Source organism: Leucopleurus acutus, assembly GCF_964270905.1.
Source record: "Leucopleurus acutus genome assembly, chromosome: 19".
Classification (NCBI taxonomy): Eukaryota; Metazoa; Chordata; class Mammalia; order Artiodactyla; family Delphinidae; genus Leucopleurus; species Leucopleurus acutus.
The window spans coordinates 60,518,231-60,540,939 of NC_139161.1; the positions used below are offsets into that span (position 1 = coordinate 60,518,231).

At 58.3% G+C, this 22,709-nt stretch overlaps 1 protein-coding gene across 1 annotated transcript; it reads right to left on the minus strand.

Moving 5' to 3' along the window:
- Positions 1–1,447: 1,447 nt before the first annotated feature.
- NATD1 (N-acetyltransferase domain containing 1) lies at positions 1,448–10,205 on the minus strand. Its single transcript, XM_082861838.1, has 3 exons — positions 10,034–10,205; positions 3,890–4,008; positions 1,448–2,607 (listed from the first exon to the last, which is right to left on the minus strand). The coding sequence occupies exons 1-3, from the start codon at positions 10,137–10,139 to the stop codon at positions 2,491–2,493; spliced, it is 342 nt and encodes a 113-aa protein (XP_082717964.1). The 5' UTR covers positions 10,140–10,205; the 3' UTR covers positions 1,448–2,490.
- Positions 10,206–22,709: the final 12,504 nt, after the last annotated feature.

Below are 22,709 nucleotides of genomic sequence, written 5' to 3' on the forward strand. Positions count from 1 at the left end.
TCTCACTCCTCCCTCACACCTGAGGCCCCCCCCCCCAAACCTGGGTGGAGCCCGACTGTCATGGGGGTGGAACAGAGGCAGGGGCGGGAGGGGGGGCGCCCCTGCCCTTCCAGAAGCAGTCCTGGAGCTGCACTGGGTCACACCTTTTATTGAAATGTACGTCATGCAATCCGTCTGGAGACCAGCCCTGGCCCAGACGCCACCTGCAGCAGGTCCTGAGTGGGAAAGGCACGTGAGTGACCACCTGTCTCGACCGGGTGAGAAAGAGAGACCCACAAAGTCAGCTGTGGCAGGAGGGCACGGGGCCTCGGGGGCGATCTGCTTGGGGGGCCTGGGTGGGTCTCTGAGTGTCCCCCTGCCCTGCCAGTGGCACACAAACTGGCCCACGTGGCCTGCCTCCTGAGCAAGGGTTCCCCAGGTGTCCCGGGATGGGTGGGGCTGGGGGCCGAGGCTGGGACGCCAGTCAGTCAGGGTAGCACGGGCGGGGGGGGGGCAGCCAGCCACAGCGGGATGGGATTGGGCGTGCTGGCAGCGGGGGCTGGGGCTCCGGCGCAGGGGTCTGCAGTGGACCCGGCCCGACCTGGGAGAATTGGCCGTTGCTGCCGCCGAGGGCTCTAGTGGAGCAGCAGCGGCACTTTAAGGCAGCCCGAGGCGAGGAGGCCTGGGTCGCACCTGCAGAAACTGGGGACAGGCTGTCCTTGGGTCCAGTGATGCAGGGGCCCTGGAGACCCCGCACATCCCCTGGTTCAAGTACTAAGTGTTTTGTCTGCACGCCGGCTGGGCACCCAGTCACCTGCTGTTAGAACACAGGTGCAGGCTGGGACGAGGGTTGGTGGGCCCTGGTGCCACCCAGCCCTGGGGTCCCCTGCGCCACTGCTGCAGGACACCCGGCTACGGACAGCGCCCCCTGGAACTGGGCCACCTTGCCCCAAAGGCTGCAGAGGGGTCAGCACCAGCTCGCTGAGCTACTGGAGAGAAGTTCTCATGACGGAGTCTGTGCTTGAACTTGGGAGGGATATGTGGACAGGGAGCGGGTGGTGCTGGAGAGGGAAATGGCTCAGAGCCTGGGCTGCCCGTCAGTCCACTCTCAGGCCTACAACCCACTCTGTCTTTATGCTGCACCAGGAAGGGGACACCCCCAGGCTCGGAGGGGACCCAGCAGCCGAGCCCACCTCCTGCCAGCACGGTAGAGGCCCAGGGGCCTCCCTGACTCCCCCAAAAGCCCTTTGCAAACAGAGCTGGGAGTGCAATGGTTGCCCTCGGCCCTCTCAGGGATTCCTGGAGGCCAGAGTGGGGCTGGGGACTGGGGGCTGGGACCTGGGAAGGTGGGGTGCTGAGGACGGGGACCCTGGGGCTGCCAGGCCTTCAGGCACGCAGACAGAGAGGTTCCCGCCATCAGGTGAGAAGGCATTTGCGCACAGGTGTTTGGGGGCCCCAGGCCACTGCAGTGGAGGAGGGGGGCTTGGTGCAAGACTGGGAGCGGACGAGTGGGAAGAGGACACAGGCCAGTGCCTGCCGAGGTCAGGCAGGGAGGTGTCAACGGGGCAAGCAGCCCACCCTAGCCAGAGGGCTGAAGGGGCCACGTCACTCACGCCTCACCCCAGAGGGACCGGACTCCTGGGCTCCCCTCCAGCCCCACAGAAGAGCAGGTGTGGATTCAGCCCTCGTGGGGAGCGCGGCAGCGGAGGCTGGTAACCTGAGCCCTAACCCGCCCCCAGAAAGGCTGGCCCCACGGGACAAAGGGTGCTGGCATCCTTGCTCCCCAGGCTGTTCCCAGGAAGGCTGGTCCGGGAGGGGCCCCAGGACTCCTGACGGGCCACGAGCTCGCAGGAAGGCAAAGACGCTCTGATGTCTGGCGGCTGCACAGGAAATCCCTCTGCAGAACTACTTCTTCCTCTTGGGTGGTGCGGATGGTTCGTGGAGGATGGTTTTCTCCCTCCCACCCCAGCTCGGAAGAGCCCTCTCTGAGAAAGCTCAGCCACAGCGAGGGGCGGGGACCCCCAAGATACTCGGGCTGGAAGGGGGAGGGCAGCCACGGGGGGCCTGCCTCTTGCAGAGCTGAAGGGCGTTGCAAGGAGTAAGGAGACATGTGCGCGCGCACTTGGCCCGACGCCCCCAGCAGTTGGCACACAAGGTTCCTCGTGGCTCCTCATCTGCGGAGACGACCCGGCCTGGGCATGTTGGCAGGGCCCCAGATCAGCCCCCCTGCCCATCACGGAGCGGGGAGCAGCAGGTGGGACCCAGAAAGACCAGAGGGACGCCCCTGTCCGCGTTCCGGTCCTGACTGCGGGCCCTCACGGTGTCTGCAGAGCAGGAACAGCCGGGCCCCGTTCGCCACGGCAGCTGGGCCACGGCCACAGACAAACGTCCTTACAAAAATAACTCTGAGTCTGTCCCCGTGGGGACCAGGGTTCCTGAGAGCACGCAGAGGCCGGGGCGAGGCCCGGAGGGAGGGTCCGGTGGGCAGGCTCGGGCCCCGCGGGGCCGGGGCTACGGCTGCAGGCGCTCCAGGTACTGCGGCAGGGGGTTTTCCTTGACGAACTTCTGGATGTACCAGCACGTGACATGGGCCCTCAGGTCCTCCTCCACTACGAAGTCCAGAGCGGCCTGGCAGCCGGGCAGAGAGAAGAGCGGTCAGGGCCCCCAGCGGCACCTCGGCTCAGAGGCCCAGCCCCTCAGGCCCCGGGCTTTCCCTCGGGTCTGCGATGGAGCCAGGGGTGCTGCCACCACCCCCGTTACAGTCGGGAAGCCGGGGCAGGAAGCTCTGGTGAACTGCCGGAGGAACAAGGCAGGGAAGAGAGGGGCCAGGGTCGGATCCGCCCCGGGAGAGCCCCGCCCGCCCGTCTCCACAGTGAGCCGGGGTGCCCAACAAACTCCTCTTCTCCGCTAATTCTTCACTGGACACTCCTCTAGGAGCCTCCCCTATGGGCTGGGTTGGGGCGCCCGGGGCTCCCTCCACCCCTGGCAGGGGTCACTCAGTTTTCACAGGGATCCCAAGAGCAGCAGCCGGGGGTGGGGATGTCAGCGTGCAGTTGTCGTCCTGGTGGGTCTGGTGCGCCTCCCTGCCCCAGTGCCCTGCACACACTGGTGCACAATAAACGTTTGCTGAAACAGTACAGCACAGTCTGGGTGTAGCTGGAGGGTCTGATGACAAAGGCCGAGGGCTGACTAGGCGCCTGGGCTCCTGGTCGGCCGTCTGACCCTCCGGCCACCCCCCAGCGGCCCACACCTGACCCCGGGTTTCAACCCGAGAGCCTCTAGTGACAGGATTCCAGGCTCTTCTCCCATTTTGCAGATAAGCGCCCTCACCCCTGGCAGATCCCTTCTCCTGTTACCCAGGTAGCAGCTCTGGGTTCCTCGCTTGTAACGGGGTGGGCCCATAGGCCAGCTTGAGCTGCTACTGAAAGACACCTGTCCCCCGCCCGGGGCCAGGGGGGAGGGGGCGGAGGGAGCAACGGGGCAGCAGGGGGAGGGGCTAGGCCCCGTCAGCCGTCAGGGGAACGCAAGGCCGAGCTCTGCTGCAGGTCAAAGCCCCTTGAAGCCCAAGCTGCCCTCCTAGCGGCTGGGGACGCAGGGGCAAGAGCCAAGTCACTCCAATGTCTGCCCACCTGTTCAGCAAGGGTTCACGGAGCACCTACCACGTGCCATACACGGGGTCCCGGCAGTGAGCTCCCGGCACCGGGCAGGTGTGTGCGTGTGGTGGTGGGGGCCCGGAGGCCCAGCCCCCAGAGCAGGGGAAGGGGGCGAGGCGGCCGCAGCCGCTGGAGGAGGGCGGGGCCTGGCCCGGAGAGGAGGGGAAGGGGGCGAGGCAGCTGCAGCCGCTGGAGGGCGGGGCCCGGCCCCCGGGGCGTGGTCTCCTGTGAGTGGGGGGCAGCCCCCACGCCCCTACCTTGGCCAGGTGCTTGGCGATGCCACGCCCGCGGTAGGCGTCGGGGACCTCCGTGTGCTGCAGGTCCACAATCCGCTTGCCCACGTACTCGTAGAGCAGGACAGCCCGGTCGTGACACCCTGTGGGGAGGGTGGTTGGCGGGTGAGGCCCGAGCCGGCACGGAGGCCTGGGCCTTGGAGGCGCAGGCGTTTGGAGCCCGGCTGGGGAGCTGGGTCTGGAATCGCCTCTCTGCGCCTCAGTTCCGCGTCCATAAAGTATGGATGTAACAGAACATTCCTCATTAGAGTGTGTGGAGGGTTAAATGAGGCAATTTCCGTAAAATGCTTAGAACAGCGACCGAACATACCGAGCCCCGCGTGGGCCTTTCCTGCTACCCTCCAGCCAGCATCCCAGGGCCCCCGGCGCCCCCCAAAGCCCAGCTCTCTGCATCCCCACCGGAGCACCTGCCCGAGGGACTGGGAGCCCCAGCGCTGGATGAAGAGCAGAGCTCAGCAAGTCGCCAACTAAACCGGAGCCTGAAGAGACAAGAGAGCAGGACCTCCCACCGGACCTGGGGAAGGGCAGAAGGAGGGGCACACAGGAAAGCCACGCCAGGCACAGGAGGGAGAGCAAACTGGCCTTCATGCCCTCTCAGGCCTGGCACTCTGGTCTACCCTGGTTTCCTGCTGGAAAAACATTTAACTGGAGTTCCTCCAACCAAAGTCTTCAGTTCCTCATCCGCCTGTCTGTCTGTCCATCCAACCAGACACCCACCCACCCATCCGGCCCCCATTTGCCTGCCCATCTACCTGCCCAGGCATCCCATCCACCCATCTGTCCACCTGTTCCCCTTGACAAAAGTTCACTGAGCCCCAGACACTGTTTCAGGAGCTGAGGACAACTCCATGGGTTACTATTTCAGGAAGTTTCAAGGGTATGAAGGAAAAAATAATCTGGGCCAGGGGAGACGGGCATTTAGCCAGGGTAGTCAGGGGAGACCTCCCAGGAGGAAACCTCTGAGCTGAGGGGTAACTGGGGAGCAGCAGACGTCTGAAGGAAGAGCAGGGGAGGGGTGGACAGAGGGCACAGCCAGCACAAAGGCCCCGAGGCAGAATGTTTACGCAGGGCAGCAGGCCACGTGGGGGCTTCACAGGCACTGCTCGGACCTCTGCTTCTGCACCGAGGCCCCCTGCAGACAGGGGGCAGGGTCTGGAGCCCTTGTCAGCCTTCTCGCGGTCCCTGCTCACTCGCTCACCCATCGCCTCCCTCAGCATTCCTGAGTGACAACTTGGGCCACAGATGGACCAGATCCCAGGATGGCCTGGGGGATTCTCTGCCCCTCCCACCCCGCCAGCTCCTGGTGGTCCCAGGGGCTTGGTCACCACCACATCCCCAGTGCCCAGCCCGGAGCAGATGCCCAAGAAATACCTGCCCCACAAACTCCTGCTGTTCTCTGTGCCACACACACAGCAGGAGCTGAAGGCCGGCTCGTGGCTGCTGTACGCCCAGTACCTCCCCGGAGCCTGACCCCACGCCCTTGGGGACACTGGGACGGGACAGCTGCAGCTCACACTGCTGGGGCCACTCAGCCCCTGCACACACCAATCCTCACAAGAACCTTACAAGATGGGCAGGGTTCTCACAGCCCCATCGACAAACAGGGAAACCGAGGCTCTGAGAGGCTATCGCGCAGCTCGGCATGTGTGGAGCTGTCTGGGGACCCCGGGTCTTGCGGCTGAGAGGAGCAGAAGGGCATCGGGCTGCGGGGCAGATGTGGCTGTGCGTGAGGGACAGGGCGCGACGCTGTCCCCGCCCCACACCTCCCTGAGCTGCGGAGGAGGCAGACGCCAGTGGACAGCCCTGCAACACCTGGGCCTCAGTGACCGCAGAGGCTGCCCAGTGCCAACTGCCCCACGCTGCCTGGAGACGGCCACCCCCCGAGGCGCTTCTCATACGTCTCTCAGCCTCTGCTCTGACCTCCGGCAGGCCCGTGGGAACAGCTTTCAAAACATGCCCGGAATCTGGCCACTTCATACCTCCGCCGGCCCCTGGGCCCCCAGTGGAAGCCGAGTCACATCCCGTCCGTCCTCTGCTCAGGGGCCTCCTCGTGGCCCCTCACGTCCACCCAGCCTCGGTTGGGTGCTCCCTCTGCCTGGCGCCTCCCACCGGAGAACCCCCTGACCTGCCCCCCTGGGCACCACGGCCACCCCATCCCCGGCATCTGGGTCCGTGGATCCCACAGCCTCCGCGTGTGGCAGCCTGGCTGGACCCCAGGCCCTTCTCCGGGCTGGGCCAGTACTTGCCATGTGGGGGCCATGGAGCCAGCCAGGGCCCCAGCTTCCAGTCCCAGCTCTGCCAGGAGACCTCAGACATCACCAGGTCTGGGACAGCGGCTACCTCCCTCCTGAGAGTCACGTCGAGATCGTGGGCTGTGACTGGTTTTGAGAAAAGTTAAAGCAACCTGGCAAATGAGGAGACCTTCCCTCCGTCTCCGCCCTGCCTGCACCAGTTCCGAGAGCAGGCCCGGCAGATCAAAACGCCTGTTATACAGACGATGAGGCTGAGGCAAAGCCAGAACCCAGGCTCTCTGTGCCCTCTGGGACGTAGCTGGTCAAGGACAATTGGGCGAGGGAGCCCAGGGCGGGCGGCACCGCCTGGCTTCTCTGGGCATCTCCACCTGCAGAGCCTGCTGTGGGCAGGGGCCATAGGCTGGTGGCTCAGAGCTGGGAAGCGTGAGAGGGCAGACCCTGGGGGCCGCCCAGGAAGCCCACCCACAGGCCCAGCTGGTCCCATGCCCCCCAGGCACCCTGCCCAGGGACCCGCTCTAGCATGCATCCCAGGACGCGAAGGGCATGAGGGTGCCCTGGGAGCACAGCGTGGCTCGGGCAGGGGCCTCCTGCCTGGGAACTGGGATCTGAATGTAGGAGGCCTCTGCTGCGCTTTCAGCCCTGCTGCCCCCAGGGCCTCAGTCTTCCCATCTGCAAAGTGGGGGCTGGGGAGGATGTGGAAGGCGCTGGGTTCCAGGACCCCCAAATGACGCTTCTTGGAGCAAGTGGGACACTCGGCGCTGGCTGAGAGGGGAAAGCAAAGGCCAAGGGTGGGGCCGCCCAGGGGTGGGAGCTCAGTTCTGGCTTTGCACTTTCCCCACTGATGAAATGGTGATACAAGCTAGCTTTTCAGACCCTGGATCTGGGGGCCAGACAAGCCTGGACACCTGCATTCTCTCACAGCCCACATCAGCAAGACCCATCCGCGCTTCTTTCAGCAACCATCCAGGAGCTGGGATTTCTCCCCTCCTCTCACAGCGCCTGCTCCAGAGCAGTAGCCAGCCCTGCTCCTGTCTTGCCCCGGAGCAGCCAGAGGGAGCCCAGGACATCCCACCCGCCCTCTGCTCAGGACCCTCCCGGGCACCCACCTCACCCGGAGTCAAGGCCAAGTCCTCACAATGCTTTCCACGGCCCCGCACCACCTGCCCCCAAGACCTCTTGACGTCCTCTGCTATGCGGCCTCTCCGTCCTCCCGTCCCTGCTGCTCCCAATACACACCAGGCATCCTAGAGCCTTTGCACTTGCCGCCCCTTCCACGTGGAGTGCCGTTCCCACCGTAGCTCCCTTCCTTGCCTCCTTCCCAGGGCGGCCGTCCCAGACACCTGACTCTAAACAACAGCCCTTGGGACCGCCCTGGTGGTCCAATGGTTAAGACTCTGCGCTTCCAATGCAGGGGCCAAGGGTTCGATCCCTGGTGGGGGAACTAGATCCCACATGGCGCGGAGCGCAGCCAAAACAAACAAGGAAGAGCCCTTTCCTGACGCCCGACCTTGTTTCTCACCAGCCTTGCTCTCTAGGACGCTCTACACTTTATCGTCCACTGCCCCCCAGACGGTCGGTCCCAGGAGCCCCCAGCACCTACAACAACGTTTCGCGACACACAGTAGGTGTTCAACAAGCACTTGTGGAATGAATCCTAGTTCTTCTACCTCCAAGGTGCAAGCCCCTGGGCACGTCAGTCACTTTCCCTGCCTCAGCTTCCTCCTCTGTAAAATGGGCAGAGCAGTTGGGACAACGCCGCCACCCCCCACCAACAAGGCTGAGGATAAAGCGACTCCGCGTGCGTGGGGCCTCCTGAGGACTGAATGCGCACAGCTGCTCAAACCTCTTCCCTCCCCAGACCTGGAGGCTCCTCAGCCCAGCTGTGCCAGGGGATGGCCGGTACACACCTGCACCTGGAGCCCCAGGGCCGCTCTGCCTCTCGGCCTCAGCGCCCACATCTCTCACAGGCGCAGTGAGCTGGCCTCCGGGAACTGCCTGCAGGTTAGGAGACACCACGGCAGGCCGTTCCCCTCCCCAGCTGGGGCGGGGTGGGGGCTTGGGCACAGATGACTCCCCGCCCCCCATATACACCCAGACCAGGTCCGGCCTGGCTGCACAGCTCCCGCCTCGCGGGCGGGCAAGGAGCTACTCCCGGGCGTGGCTGGGGATCCCGGTCCACTTTACAGTTAGCCAGATGAGCAGTAGGCAACAGAGGTGCAAGTTTAGAAAGATGGCTGGTCACGTCCAGCTCTGACCACAGCCAAGTCTAGAGGGGTGTCCTTTGGCTGTACTCACTAGGGAAAGAAAGAAGGAAAACCCAAAACATTCCCTTTTTCTTCTTTCTCTGAGTGTCTAGGGCCTCCTGAGCTCCCCAAGGGAATCTAAGGCCTCTCTGGAGCCTCAAAAGGAGGATTTGAAAAGCCATGGGGCCTCGTCCAACGAGAGCAGCGGGACCCGGAGAGTCACGGCCAGCCAGCCAGCCGGGCCACTGCAGGCAGCGTGGCGGTGGAAGTACATGCCTCCAGGTGGAAAGACGCGTGTCTGAGTTCCGGCCTGCGCTCCTCCCCTGCGCCGGCCTCAGCTCACTCCCCTGAGCTGCGGTGGTGATGCCCAGGTCACAGGGATGTTGTGACAGGGATGTGCTGGGCCCAGCTCAATGCACAGCACAGCCCAAAGCGGGCTTCTGAGGAAGGTCCGCGCTCCAGGCCCCAGCCCCTCCCGGCTGTCCAAGTGCAGGTGGGAGGTGTGGGCCCAAGTTGGGCCCAAGTAGGACCCCATCCAGGCTCTGCGCATCCCCCCCACCTCAGGAAGCCTTCCCCTTCCCTCCTCAGAAATGGGCACAGTGGCCCATAAGGACCCTTCCAGCTTGGACACTGCCACAGGGGGCCCAGCTGGGAGGGAAGAAAAAGTTATTAAGGCAGAAGGGGTGGGACACAGGGATGAAAGTTCACTCCTCCATTTCATAATTCCACTTCCCAACCCCAGACCTCTTAGGCAGAGGGAGTGTGGGCTAGTAAGTGGTGGAACTTTTCTCTACAGGAAATGAGAACTTGACGTTGCTTCTGGTTTAAAAAGTAATGCCCAGGGACTTCCCTGGCGGTCCAGTGCTTAAGACTCTGCACTTCCAGTGCTTCCACTGCAGGGGGCACGCGTTCAATCCCTGGTGGGGGAACTAAGATCCCGCATGCTGCACCTCTTGGCCAAAATAATTAATAATAATAATAATAATAATAATAATAATAATAATACCCAGTCAGTGTTCACCAACATTTACTATCTGCCGCAGGCGCTGTTCTGAACCTTACTCTTACTGGGGCATCTGGTCCTTACCACCAGCCAGGAGTTATGCGCTGGGGTTAACCCCATTGTAGAGACGGAGAAACTGGAGCCCACAGAGATGAAGCAACTTAGCCAAAGTCCCAGAGCCTCTGGGGTCTGATGGCGACACCATCCCTCTACACCCCCTGCCCCTTCCAGGCAGAAGTCCCTCTGTCTGTCAGCCCCGGGTCGGCCCAGAGGATTCTTCCAATCCCCTTGGTGCAGAAAAGCTAAGGTTCCCAGGTGCAGCCAGAAGCCATTGAACACCGGGTAAAGGGGAGGTGGTGGCTCACCACGCTCCCCAGGACCTCGGTAGCAGCCCGGAAAACAGCCAGGCCGAGCAGGTGCGGGTTCCCCGGGGCCGAGGCGGGATCGGAGCTGCCCGGCACCTGCCTCCGCCTCCCCGGGGCCCTCTCCAACCCGGGCGCCCGGCGTGGGCTCGACTCTCCCGGCAGCCCGCCTCCACCCGGCCCGCGAGTGCGCCCCCAGCCCCGCGGCGCGCAGACAAAAGGCGGGGGCGGGCCGGGCCCCGCGTTACCGTTGAGCCGGACGGTGAACTGGCGGCGCCTACGGTCGTGCTCCACGCGGATGGGGCAGCCCTGCTCCGGCGCGCCCGGCGGCACGGCGGCCGGCGAGTGCGCCATGGGCGCTGGGACCCGGGCTGCGGGCGCGCGGCGGGCCCCGCGAGAGGCGCGCGGACCCGCACAGTGGGCCGACCGCAGGCGGCGGCGCAGAAACTGACACTCGGCGGCGGCAGCAACAAAAAGGGGGGCAGGAAATCAGCTGTGCGGTCACGTGCAGCGCGCGGCCAGTAAGCGCGCGACCGCTCTGTTTTGGTGCATTCCGTTTGGCTCTTAAAGGCGCCGCGCCGCTCACAGCTTCGTGCCTGGGCCCTTGGGCCTCTGGCCTCAGCTGGCAGGAGACTTTGGGGCCCGCACGGACCCCTTCTCAAAGACACGTGACGGGGCTTCCCTGGTGGCGCAGTGGTTGAGAGTCCGCCTGCCGATGCTGGGGACCACGGGTTCGTGCCCCGGTCCGGAAAGATCCCACATGCCGCGGAGCGGCTGGGCCCGTGAGCCATGGCCGCTGAGCCTGCGCTTCCGGAGCCTGTGCTCCGCAACGGGAGAAGACACAGCAGTGAGAGGCCCGCGTACAGCAAAAAAAAAAAAAAGACACGTGACGACCTGTAGGGCAATTCTCACCGTCCCCTCGCAGCCACCAGTTGTTGTTTTTTTAAAATTTATTTAGTTTTGGCTGCGTTGGGTCTTTGTTGCTGCCCGCGGGCTTTCTCTAGTTGTGGAGAGCGGGGGCTACTTTTTGGGGTGCGCGGGTTTCTCATTGCGGTGGCTTCTCTTGCTGTGGATCATGGGCTCTAGGCACGCGGGCTTCAGTAGTTGTGGCTCACAGGCTCAGTAGTTGTAGTGCACGGGCTTAGTTGCTCCGCGGCATGTGGGATCTTCCCGGACCAGGGCTTGAACCTGTGTCCCGTGCATTGGCAGGCGGACTCTCAACCACTGCACCAGCAGGGAAGTTCCTCGCAGCCACCACTTATTAAGCGCTTGCTGTGTGCCTGGCCTCAGCAAAGCCCCAGGGAAGCCTGGGAAGTAGGTGCGCTTAACCCCTTGTCACCGGGAGGACAGGGGCCCGGGGAGATCTGCGAGGTCACCTTGCTTGCTTTGGATCCGGTGAAATGCCACCTCTACCCCAGAGGCAGCAGCGCGGGAAGCGCCTTGGAGATCCCTGGAGCCACTCAAGGCGGGGCGGGGGGGAGGACTGAGTCCCAAGAGTTCCAGGGACTTGCTTGAGGACACACAGGACTGGGGGTGTGAGGACCAGACTACTTTTTTGAAAGGGGACTGGACAACCCCTCCCCACCCCCAGCTTTGCTCAGATCAGAAGCAGCCCACCGAGTCAGGTGACTGCAGGTTTTACTAGTTCGTTAATGAAGGTGTAAGCATGACATCACTCCCATGTGACCACTCCCCAATACCAGATACCCGACCCTTGTGTTTCCCCCTTCCAGCCAGTGCCCCACCCCTTGACTAATTTGCTTTTCCTAGAACTTCATGTAAACAGTATCATATAGTCTGCACTTTCAGGGTCGTTTCTTTTTTTCAACATTTTATGTGTGAGGTTAATCCTTGTGGTTGTATCTTTTTCATCACTGAATAGTATTCCATTGTGTACATATTCCACAATTTATCCGCCTGCTGTTGATGGGCGTTCGGGTTGTTTTTGACTGTTATGAATAAACGTACTGTGGACATTGAACATGGTGCTCCTTGCAGGTGGCTGCGTCTTGCAGTCAGTGTACCTTGAATTTTATGAGGACTTGCCAGGCCTTTTTCCAAAGTGGTTGTACCATTTTTACACTCCTGCCAACAATTTTGAGAGTTACGTTTGGTGCTGTCAGTCCCTTTAGTTCTAGCCATCTGATGAGTGTGAAGTCGTCGCTCACTGGCTTAAGTTTGCATTCCCCTGATGACCCATGACGTTGAACCTTTTTCATCCACTCCTTGACCGTTTGGATATCTACTTTTGTAGTGCCTGTTTAAGTTTGTTTGTTTGTTTTTCGTTTTGGAGTTCTTTTTATTGTCTGGTTATTAGTCCTTTGTCAGACATATTTATTGAGAATATCCTATCCTAGCAGATTAAAAAAAAATAAGTGTGTGTTGTGTCACAGAGTTTGGAAACAAAACAAGGCTGAGGAGTGAGTCATAACATACAAGGAGATAGAAGAGGATCCTGGGGTCAGAGGGGGTCTTGACTTGAGCTGAGTCAGGGCTGGCTGCAATCCTGAGCAAGACGTAATCTTGTGTGTGTCTCAGGTGATTTCCTTGTCTCCAAATAAACTTGAGTGGTGTGGGGAAGCCAGAAGAAGTTTCTGGAAATTCCATCAACTGGCTATGCTGTTTCCCATGCTGGGCCTTTGCATGCACTGCTGTCCAAGCATCACCTCCCTTGGAAGGCCCTCATCGAAGCTCCTCAGTCCTCCTGGGTACAGGGGAGATTCCTGGCAGGGCCGAGGGCACACCAAGTCCACCATAAGAGCCCAGGATCCTCCCTGTTTTTGATTCCCTTCTTTCTGTCCTAGTTTTAAATGTCTATTATCTTGTTGGGGTCTTTAAACCTTGCAGAAATCCTTTGTGGAACAGGCAGTGGATCAATCAAAGAATAAAGCAAGCAATCAGTCTTTACAGAGTTGAAAGGACTTGCCTCTATCTTTCAACACCAAAGCATGCTGGTCATGGAGGAGCCTTGGGGAGGGGCTCCTGAATGAACCTGTGACCCCGCCCAAAGTTAGAAAGCAAAGCTGGGTCCCAGCAGTCCTGGGGAGATGGGCCCTGGGTCATGAAAGCCCCAATGGCCACGGCTTGGTGGGGCCACACGGAGACCGGGTCCCATGTATTGTATATAGGGTATCATTTATTCAGTCAGCCATCAATTCATTTAGCAAATATTTAGTGAGCACCTACTATGTGTCAGTCACTATTCTAGGGGCACCCAGTGAACAAACAGACCAAACTCCTTGCCCTTCAGGAGCTGACATTCTAGGGGAGGGAGAGGCACCAAGAAGGAAATAAATCCGTGGTCCGTCTCACTGAGACAAGGGCCCAGGGAGACTCAGTCGGGGGGAGGGGAGGAGGTGCCTTTGGAGAGGTTTCAGAGGGGGTATCGAGGACGGACCTCTACAGACCGGGCTTTTTTAATGAAAGACTTGAAGGAAGTGAGGGAGCCTGGGCCAGGCAGAGAGAACAGCCAGTGCAAAGACCCTGGGGTGGATTTAAAGAGCTGAGGCCATGTGGCGTCTTCAGTTTTTATTCTGAGCCAGGAGGGGCCGTGGGAGGGTTCTGAACAGACAGGGATCTTAGGGTTTTTGTTTGTTTGTTTTTTAATGTTGGAAAATTTCAAACACATATGTAGGTAGAGAGAATTATAAAATGAAGCCCAGCGTACCCATCGTGGCTGTGGTGTTTGTTTCTGTGTTTTTTTCTTTTATTAAAAAACATTTTAGGTAGTGTTTACATATAGCAAAAATTCCCCCTTTTTATAGTTTTGACAAATGTGTACCCCGTGCAGCTGCATCACAACCCAGTTGTAAAGCACTTTTATGACCCCCGACCCCGTGCTGTTCACCAGCCCCACATCCTCCCCGGGGAGCTCACCGTCCCGCCCAGCGGCCCCCTCCCCGCCTCCACGCTGGGACAGAGCCTCTCCTGTCCTTCCTGCCTGAGCGGACGCACGAGGGGCCTGACTTACAATCTTCCGAATAATCAGGAAGGTATCCAGGAGACCGAGCCCCTCCGAGGTCCACGGCTGGGGCGGCGTGTCCTCCCGGGTGGCTTCTCCTCCTGCGACGTCATTCCTTCCTTCCTTGTATGGAGCAAGTGCCCTGGTTCTAGAGTCTGGAACTCGGCAAATAAGGCACCAACACTGCTCATTGAGCTCTTCACACACAGGCAGTGTTTCCTCCAGCCTCGTATTCACTGTTTTGTCGTCTTCTTTCCCGCTTGACAGTATAATGTGAGCAAGTTCCTTTGTTAATATATGGGAAACCACAGAATCATTCTTTAAGAATATTCTTATATTTAATTTTTGATTCTGTAATATAGTCACATGTTTCCAAAACTAAAACAAAATGTACACAAGCCCCAGGGGACACTCCCCCTCCCCCTCCCATCCTCCCCGCCTCACAGAGGGAAGCATTCTCACTTGTCATGAATTTTTTCCAGTTTTCCACACATAAACCCAAGTAAATACAAATGTGTATCCTTTCTTCCCATTTGAACCCCAAAGTCAGCATATAAACCCAAAGTGAAGCCTGTCACTGAGCCATGGGTCCTGCAGCCCGGTCAGTGCCAGCACGTGCCGAGGACCCGCCCTCTGCCCGGTGTGTGGTCATCCGCTGAGCGGACACCATGACGTCAGTAGCAGAGGACAAGGCCCTGGCAGCCCCCCCGCCCCACGGCCCTTTATTGTCAGGCACTTGAGTCATTTCTAAATACAGCCTCTGCCACAACTGCGGCTCTTCCATCTTAAGGAGACAATGATCCTCTGAGCGGCCCCTGTCACTGGGCCGTCGGGTCAGGCGCCAGGATCTCACTGCACTGAGTGTGTGCTGGGTGCTCCCGGGCAAGGTCTCATTTTCTCTCTCACCCCCGTGAGGAGCCAGGATCCATCGAGCGAGAGCAGGGGCTGCTGAAGCTCTCTGCGGGGAGGTGGTGGAGCCAGGACTCAGACCCGGGAAGGCTGAGTCCAGGGCTGAGGTTCCAGGTGGAGGACAGGTCGGGCCTCCGGGCAGGCCTGGCCAAGGAGCCTCCCGAGACGGCCGGAGGCCCTGAGGCCCTTGGGGTAGATCGGGGTCAACAGTGCAATGGGGGCGGGCCCAGGCCTGCTATGGCACAGGGACTGGGAAGGCAGGCGGGTGCTAGGCAAAAGGGGTCAGTGCGGAGTGTGGCAAAGTGGGGCTTCCTGCCCTGCCTCCCCCACTGGGGCTGACAGCTCACGTGGGAAACCTGGCCGGGTCTTCTGACGTTTCAGTGAGAGCTGGAAAGAAGAAATGAAGCAAGGCCTCCTAATGCTCAAATGATGGCAACTGACTAACTGCACAATTACACGTGGCTACTGCCTGCTCGTAAAAGGTTAGCAGAGGGAGACAGAGGGTCTGGCAGGTAACGTCCGTCTACACGTTCATTGCAGGATTCTGGCCCGTTTTCTGGAGATGCAAATTTTTTTTTTTTTTTTTTGCGGTACGCGGGCCTCTCACTGCTGTGACCTCTCCCGTTGCGAAGCACAGGTTCCGGACGCGCAGGCTCAGCGGTCATGGCTCACGGGCCCAGCCGCTCCGCGGCATGTGGGATCCTCCCGGACCGGGGCACGAACCCGCGTCCCCTGCATCGGCAGGCGGACTCTCAACCACTGCGCCACCAGGGAAGCCCTGGAGATGTAAATTTTTTAAAATTAAAAATGTGGGGACTTCCCTGGCGTTCCAGTGGTTAGGACTCCATGCTTCCACTGCAGGGGGCACGGGTTCGATCCCTGGTCGGGGAACTAAGATCCCACATGCCGCTCAGCGCGGCCCCCAAAAAAAATTATGGGAAAAAAGAGATAAAACCAAGTAGAATATGTGAATCTTGTCAGCTCCTGGTTTGAAAAAAAAATCAGCCATAAAAAGCATGCGGGGTTAATGGGGTACTTGAAGGTGGCCCGTGTATTAGGTGTCTGTGGCATGATGGCTTTTTTCTTAGGTGGGATAATCGTGTTGTGGTTACGAGGAAAATGTATTTGTTCTCCAGGGACACATGCTGAAGGGTTCAGAGAAAAAGGTTATGCCGGTGAGAGAGCCCAGGAGCTCCGCGTGAACATGGCTGGCCCAGGCTGCTACTTCCTGTGTGATTTAAGCTTTGCATAATACAAATTTGAGGGGAAAGGGGGGAGAAGGCAGGCATGGAGGGAAAGCAGAATGTGTGTGGGTGCTAACTGTGGCCCCCAGTTTTCCACCTGTCATTTAGCCAGTTTGCTCCCACGAGCCGGGGAAACTGAGGCCCAGGGAGGAGGGAGTGTCCCCTCTGGCCGCTGACCTACCTTCCTGATTGGTTTCCCCACCCAGCGTGAGAGCAGGTGTCGGCCACGTGGGGACGGGGCCCAGGCAGCGCTTTCCAGGCCTTCGTCTCTCTCTCCCCCCACTTCATGGAGGTGGAAACTGAGGCCCAGAGAGAAGTGAATGGACTGGGCTGTTCATCAAAGGCCTCAGGCCTCCCGTTTTCCCTCTGTCCCCAGAGCAAGGACACTAGCTTTGGAGTCGGCAGGTCCGGCTCTGTCGCCGGCTTTGCTGTGTGACCTGGGGGACTCACCTGACCTCTCCGAGCCACAGCTTCGGGTGAGAAGGCTCCTGCCTGCTGCCCTGTGCACATTGGTGCTGTCACATGTCCCTCTGCCTTGCGTCCTTGAAATCTCAGCATCTCCAGCAGCCTTCCCACAGGCTGCCCTGGGCCTGAGCCCTTCCCTCCACAGCCTTGGCTGCCCCAGCCCTGGCTCCACCTGAGGCTTTCCCACCGGCCTCACTGCCAGCCTGTCCACATCCCCTCAGGTCAGCATTTGCCACAGGCTTCGGAGCCATCACGTCACCTTCTGAGCCTTGGTTTCCTCATCTGTGACACAGCAGGGACTGCCCCAACAGGAAGGGAAGACAGGCTTCCCTCCACCCTGCCCCCTCAGCTTTAATAAGGTATAATTTGCATACAATAAAATTCACCATTTAAGTGTGTTTGACAGTTTTTGGCAAATGTACAGTTAAGCAACGACCACCACCAGCATCATTTCCTTTATCACAAGTTCCCTTGAGCTCCTTTGCGGTTAACCCACCGCCCCCGCCCTGGCAGCCACGGCTCTGTCTTGTGTCTAGTTTTGCCTTTTCCACAATGGCATTCAAACGGAATCCTGCCGAGTGTCACCTTTTAGGTCTGGCATCTTGCACTCAACGCCCTTGGGACGCACCGTGTTGTTCGCATATCTGGAGTTCGTTTCTTTGTTTCTGAGGAGTCGCCCATTGACGGATTGACCACATTCGTCTGTCCATTCGCGAGTTCTGTGGGCATTTGGGGTCTTTCCAGGATTTAGTTATAATGAATAAAGCTGCTATTAATACTTACATACAAGTTTTGTGTGTGTGTCAGTGTAGGTTTTCATTTCTCTTAGGAGTAGAACGGTTGGGTCGTAGGTAGGTATAGATTTGATTTTATAGGAGATTACCAACATGTTTGTAGCAGATGTAAGCTTTTATATACAGGATGCATAAACAACAAGGTCCTACTGTATAGCACAGAGAACTGTATTCAATATCCTATGAAAAACCATAATGGCAAAGAGTATGAAAAAATATATGTAAATGTGTGAGTCACTTTGCTGTAGAGTAGTAATTAGCACAACATTGTAAATCAACTAGACTTCAATTTTTAAAAATCTGTGTATAAAAAAAACCCTTAGCTGTCCTAACAGGCGCGCAATGGACTCTTTCCGCGGTCTCAGTTTGCATCCCTGGTGACTGGTGGTGAAAGCATCTTTTCATCGGCTTGTTTGCTGTCTGGATAGCTTCCTTGGTGAGGTGTCTGTTCAGGCCTTTTGCACATTTTTTATTAAGTTGTTTGCTTCCTTATGATTGACTTGTGAGAATTCTTTGTATATTCTGGGTACAAACCCTTTATCAGACATGTGTTTTGCAAATATTTTCTCTCAGGGTTGTTTTGAGAATTAAATAACACCATACACACTAAGTAAGTGGGTACTCTTATCTTTATTATTCTTTTTACTACCGTTATTTATCACTCTATTTTGTCCTGTGGATAGAATAAGACCTCACGCCTCTCCGCCCAAACTCCTCGTGGCACCTGCAACAAGGCTGCCCGAACCCCATCCCCCCAGGTCCCCTTTGCTGGAACTCCCTGAGGGGGCCCAGCCTCCGCTGGAGCCCAGGACATCCGTGTTGTTGGTTGTTTACATGTTCGCTTATCTAAACCATCCAGCTGGCCCTGGCCGCTTGGCTGGGCCCAGAGGAGGCTGCAGAGATGGCCTCGCCTCACCCGCCCCACTCTGCCCCCTGGACTGAGCCACACCCCCTCCCATCTCCAGCCCATGCTCCTTGTGCCAGCATGCGCAGACACGCCGCTCATCTGAACCTCCTCACAGCACCCAGGATCCAAGTCCCGTGTGCCAGACGAGACAGGGGAGGCTCAAGGAGCCGGTGTGGCCGCCCAGGGTCCACAGCCCAGAAGGGGTGCTGTGGAGACCCTGGCTCTCGTGCCCTGAGCGTGTCATCTGCAGCACTGTCACTTGGCAAACGTCCCCCAGGCTGAGCGGAGGACCAGGGGAAGCAGACAGGGACCACTGAGCACCTGGCTCTGCGTGAGTGATCTCCCTCCAGGGAGTAGCTGTTATGGTCCCATTTTACAGATGAGGAAACTGAGGCTGAGAGAGACCAAGTGACTCAATAAATCAGTGGCAGAGTAGGATTTGAGCCCAGGTACCCTGGCCCCTCAGCCTGAGTGCTCGACTGCTGGGCCAGGCTGAACCCATGGCCTCTGTCCCTTCTGTGGGGCCTGCCCCAACTGGGTGAGGGTGGCGTGCACCTCAATGACCGTCACGATACCCGTGGGAAGTCAGTCACGCCACCCCCACTTCACCCATGACTCCCCACTTCCCTTCTCCCTTCAAGCTCATTGTGACCCCCCTCCCTGTCTCTGTACCCTCGTCTGTGCCGGGCTGCTTCCCGACTGCCCTCCCGACCCGAGCACCCCCTATTCAGTAGACCCTTTCGTGTGGACATGGCTGGCTCAGAGCCTCTGCTGGCCCCAGCGTGCGGAGGGCAACGTAGCCACATCTGGCTACACTGAGGAGCGTGTGCCCTTTTCCAGCCGCCCCCTAGGGACTGTCTTCCTCGGATACACTCATGTGGGTGGGAAATGGTGTTTGCACGAAGACATTCATTGTCAGCGCAGAAGACCGGAAGGCACCCGAATGCCTGCCAGCAGGGGACTACTGAGTGCCTTGCGGGGGGAGTCACTCTGTGGACACTCTGTAGGCCGCTGTGACGAGGACGGCTGCTCTCCCCATGCTGAGCTGAAAGGACACTCGGGGCCTTGGGACGGTGTGTGGAGAACAGAGGCTGCCTTGCCGCGCAAAGATGCACACGGGCTACATCGCGGGGTGGGCACCCGGGCGTCGGGGGACAGAGCCGGGGACACTTTTCACTCTATGTCTTATCACTGTTTGAATTTCGAACTGAAATGTCTCCCTCCTCCGGAGGCCACCTCTGATTCCACCCCCTGAAGTGTCCCCACCACAGTGCTGTTTTGAGTAACTTGCGGGTCAGGTGACGAACCCCCCTTTTCTAAATCTGCTGCCCGCCCACGAGTTCTTGGGGAGCGCCTCCCCCCAGCCCTTCCCTTGTGGCCTTTGGGTTACACCGGGCAGCCCTGAGGGAGGGGCCTGGCGTCCAGCTCAAGACCCTAGGTGGCCTCTGAGTGGCCCAGATCCTAGGCCTGTTCCTGCCTGACCTCAGGAGGGGGCTGGATTCTCAACCCAGCCTCGCTGAAGCTCTGACTGTGTGCTGGGCACATTCTAATCCTCACCCTGACTCTTAAGAGTGAAGACCATTAAAATACCCGCTTTACGGAGGAGGAAACTGAGGCTCAGAGATCCCTTAACTCGCCTGGGGTCACACACTAGTGAGGGAAGAGCCAGAATTCCACCCTAGTGAGGCTTCCGGCAGCCCTCGGAGGGATATGGCTCTTCCTGGAGCTGCGAGGCCCCTCAGCCTGTAGGTGCCTTTCTCCTGCCCTGGATGAGGCTGGAACCTCAAGGATGCGCTGTCCTGGGACTGAGGTCTCCGAGCCAGTGTGATGACGGCAGAACAGGGCTTTCGGGAGCCCAGAGGAGGGAACAGTAATTCCACCCGGAGCAGCGGGGAGGGCTTCCTGGGGAAGGTGGTGCTGGCACTCAGCCTGCAAAGATGAGGTGGCCGTCAAATCTTCAGTCCAACGTGTTCCCACCAAACTCGCTATCTTCTCTTCCCACACCTACTGCCCCACCCCATTTTATTTTATGATTGACACCCTCCTCCAGGCCCTGGAGGAGGCTGCGAGCCTCCCGGTAACCCTGGCCTCCTCCCTTGGCCTCTACCCTCTTCCTACCAGCCACTAAGGCTCCCGAGTCTTTCTCAGATCCCGTCCCCACCTTCCAGCCCCACTCCTGTCTCACAGGGACTTGCTCCAGCCTCCTCCCTGGAGGAGGAAGTCCCCGCTGGGGACCTGCCCTGTGAGTCACGCTGTCACATGGGAAGTGCGGTAGGTAGCTCTGGGAATGGTCACTGCCCATGACAGCTGCAGAAGGGGTGTGGAGGTTCTGAAAAATGGCTGCAAGTTCTCTGTCGTTCCACTCATTGTGGGGCAGGGTCGACGTCTCCGCCCCTTAGCACTGGGCGGGTTGCTTTGGTCCATAGAGTCAGGCAGCAGCAATACCAGCAGAAAGGACCATGCAGCTTCCACCCTCTGCCCAGCCCCTGTGAGGAGGCCCTGGCCAGGGACGGAGGTTGTGTGGAGGGGCTCCAGCCCAGGAGTCCTCCCAGCCCAAGTGCCAGACTTGGAAATGAATGGAAATGAAGGGCCTCCGGATGAATCCGGCGGAGGCCCCAGACATCGTGGGACAGAGACAGCATGGTAAAAGAGTTGTTTAACACCAGTGAGTTTAGGGAGGTTGGAATGCGGCAGGAGATGAGCAGAGGGGGATTTTGTGACTGTCCCCATCTCTGATGTCATTCCTTTCTCGACACATTTCTGCTGGGACCTCTGAGGGGCTGGGGGCTGCGGAGGCGGTGCTGTCTTGGAACTCGGCCCACGGTCAAACCCTAGAGCCACTGTTTACCCCTTCCCTGTGAAACTACGGGGCTGGATTAGAATCAGGGGACATTGGCCATGACCATCTGCTCCCCCCAAACCACTACATACACCCAGCCCCTGACACCACTGGAGTAGAGTCTTGGGTCACTAGGTGGTGTCAAGTCTCATGAGGATCAATTTGGGTAATCCAGGAAGGCTGCATGTAGGAGGCAGGATTTAGTTGTAAAGAACAGTCAGAGTCAAAAATAATGATGTCATTTTGCTTGTTTACATTAAAATATCAAAATAATATAATTATATTTAACATATATTTTTACATATTAAAGTGTTAAAATATAATATTATTAAATATTAAAATATTTTATATTTTAAATATTAAAATATAAAATATTACTAAATATTTTTATTTTATTATTAAAATATTTATAATATTTTTTAATTTTTTAAAATTTAATATTTTAAAGTTAATTTATTATTAAAATATTTATAATATTAAAATATTATATTTTAACATATTAAAATATTATATATTTAATTTATATTAAAAATAACAAATAATTCTTGGGACTTCCCTGCTGGCGCAGTGGTTAAGAATCCGCCTGCCAGTGCAGGGGACATGGGTTTGAGCCCTGGTCCGGAAAGATCCCACATGCCGCGGAGCAACTAAGCCCGTGCACCACAACTACTGAGCCTGTGCTGTAGAGCCCACAAGCCACAACTACTGAGCCCGTGAGCCACAACTACTGAAGCCCACGTGCTACAACTACTGAAGCCCGTGTGCTTAGAGCCCGTGCTCCGCACCAACAGAAGCCACCGCAATGAGAAGCCCGTGCACCGCAACGAAGAGTAGCCCCCGCTCACCGCAGCTAGAGAAAGCCCACGCGCAGCAACAAAGACCCAACGCACCCAAAATTAAAAATAAATAAATAAATAAATGTATTAAAAGAACAACAACAAATAATTCTTGCAGAAATGTTTGAAAAGAAAAGCATACCGAAGATAAACACATTCCTTGTAAACTTAGGCCCAGATATCATTACGGCTGGCCTGCTGGAGTACTTCCTACCTTCCCCCCTTGCAACTGGGACCAGGCTGCAACTTTGGGCAAACTTTCCCAGTGGTTCAAACAAGCCACAAACCAGCTGGCAGAAGCGGGTGTTCCCACCAGCATCAGAGGAAGCCAGGCTTGCGGCATGTGGTCCCGGCCGGCATGGAGCCCTCCTCCCCTGCCCCTGCCCAGCCACCAACAAAAACGTTATCATGCAGCTGGTGCCCTGGTCATTCAGAGAACAGCCCTGTGGAGGGACACCTCCGAGGGTGCCAGACCCAGCATCCTCCCTGCCACCTCTCGGCCCTCTAAGCCCCAAGCACAATAACCCCCAGGCCCAGGGCAGTGGAAGCCACTTGTCCGAGGAGCTGGGGGATCCTGGGGGCCGCCCAGCAAGTGTCAGAATCAGTCTGAGTCCTGGGCCTGGGGAGGAAATGAATTTCTTCCTCTGGGCATCAAGGCACCCCGCCCCCAGCAGCCCGAGCGGGGAGGGCGGGAAATTCTTCTTTCTACCCGAGAGTGTTTGTGACCCTCCAAGTTCAAGCACTTGAACTTGTACTGTCTCTGGCTTTTCAGAGGACGACGTGTCGGCCGCTGAAGAGGGTCTGGGAGCAGAACGTTCCTCGCGGTGGGGCTCCGCGGTCTCAGGGCGCCAGGCCGTGCCCTCGCCCTAGGCCTGGGCAGACGGAGGGAGACGCTGGTAGAAAAAACTCGACATTTATAGCATTTTCTGCTGCAAAGCGCTGGTCACAGTGCCTCGTGGGGTACCACGC

What these genes read in the sequence shown, in the direction of transcription:
- NATD1 (XM_082861838.1), bottom strand. Translation starts at nt 10,139, where the DNA reads ATGGCGCACTCGCCGGCCGCCGTGCCGCCGGGCGCGCCGGAGCAGGGC. An exon ending in GTTCACCGTCCGGCTCAACG is followed by an intron (nt 4,009 to 10,033) that starts GTAACGCGGGGC and finishes CCCTCCCCACAG; the next exon opens with GGTGTCACGACCGGGCTGTC. An exon ending in TCGCCAAGCACCTGGCCAAG is followed by an intron (nt 2,608 to 3,889) that starts GTAGGGGCGTGG and finishes CCCGGCTGCCAG; the next exon opens with GCCGCTCTGGACTTCGTAGT.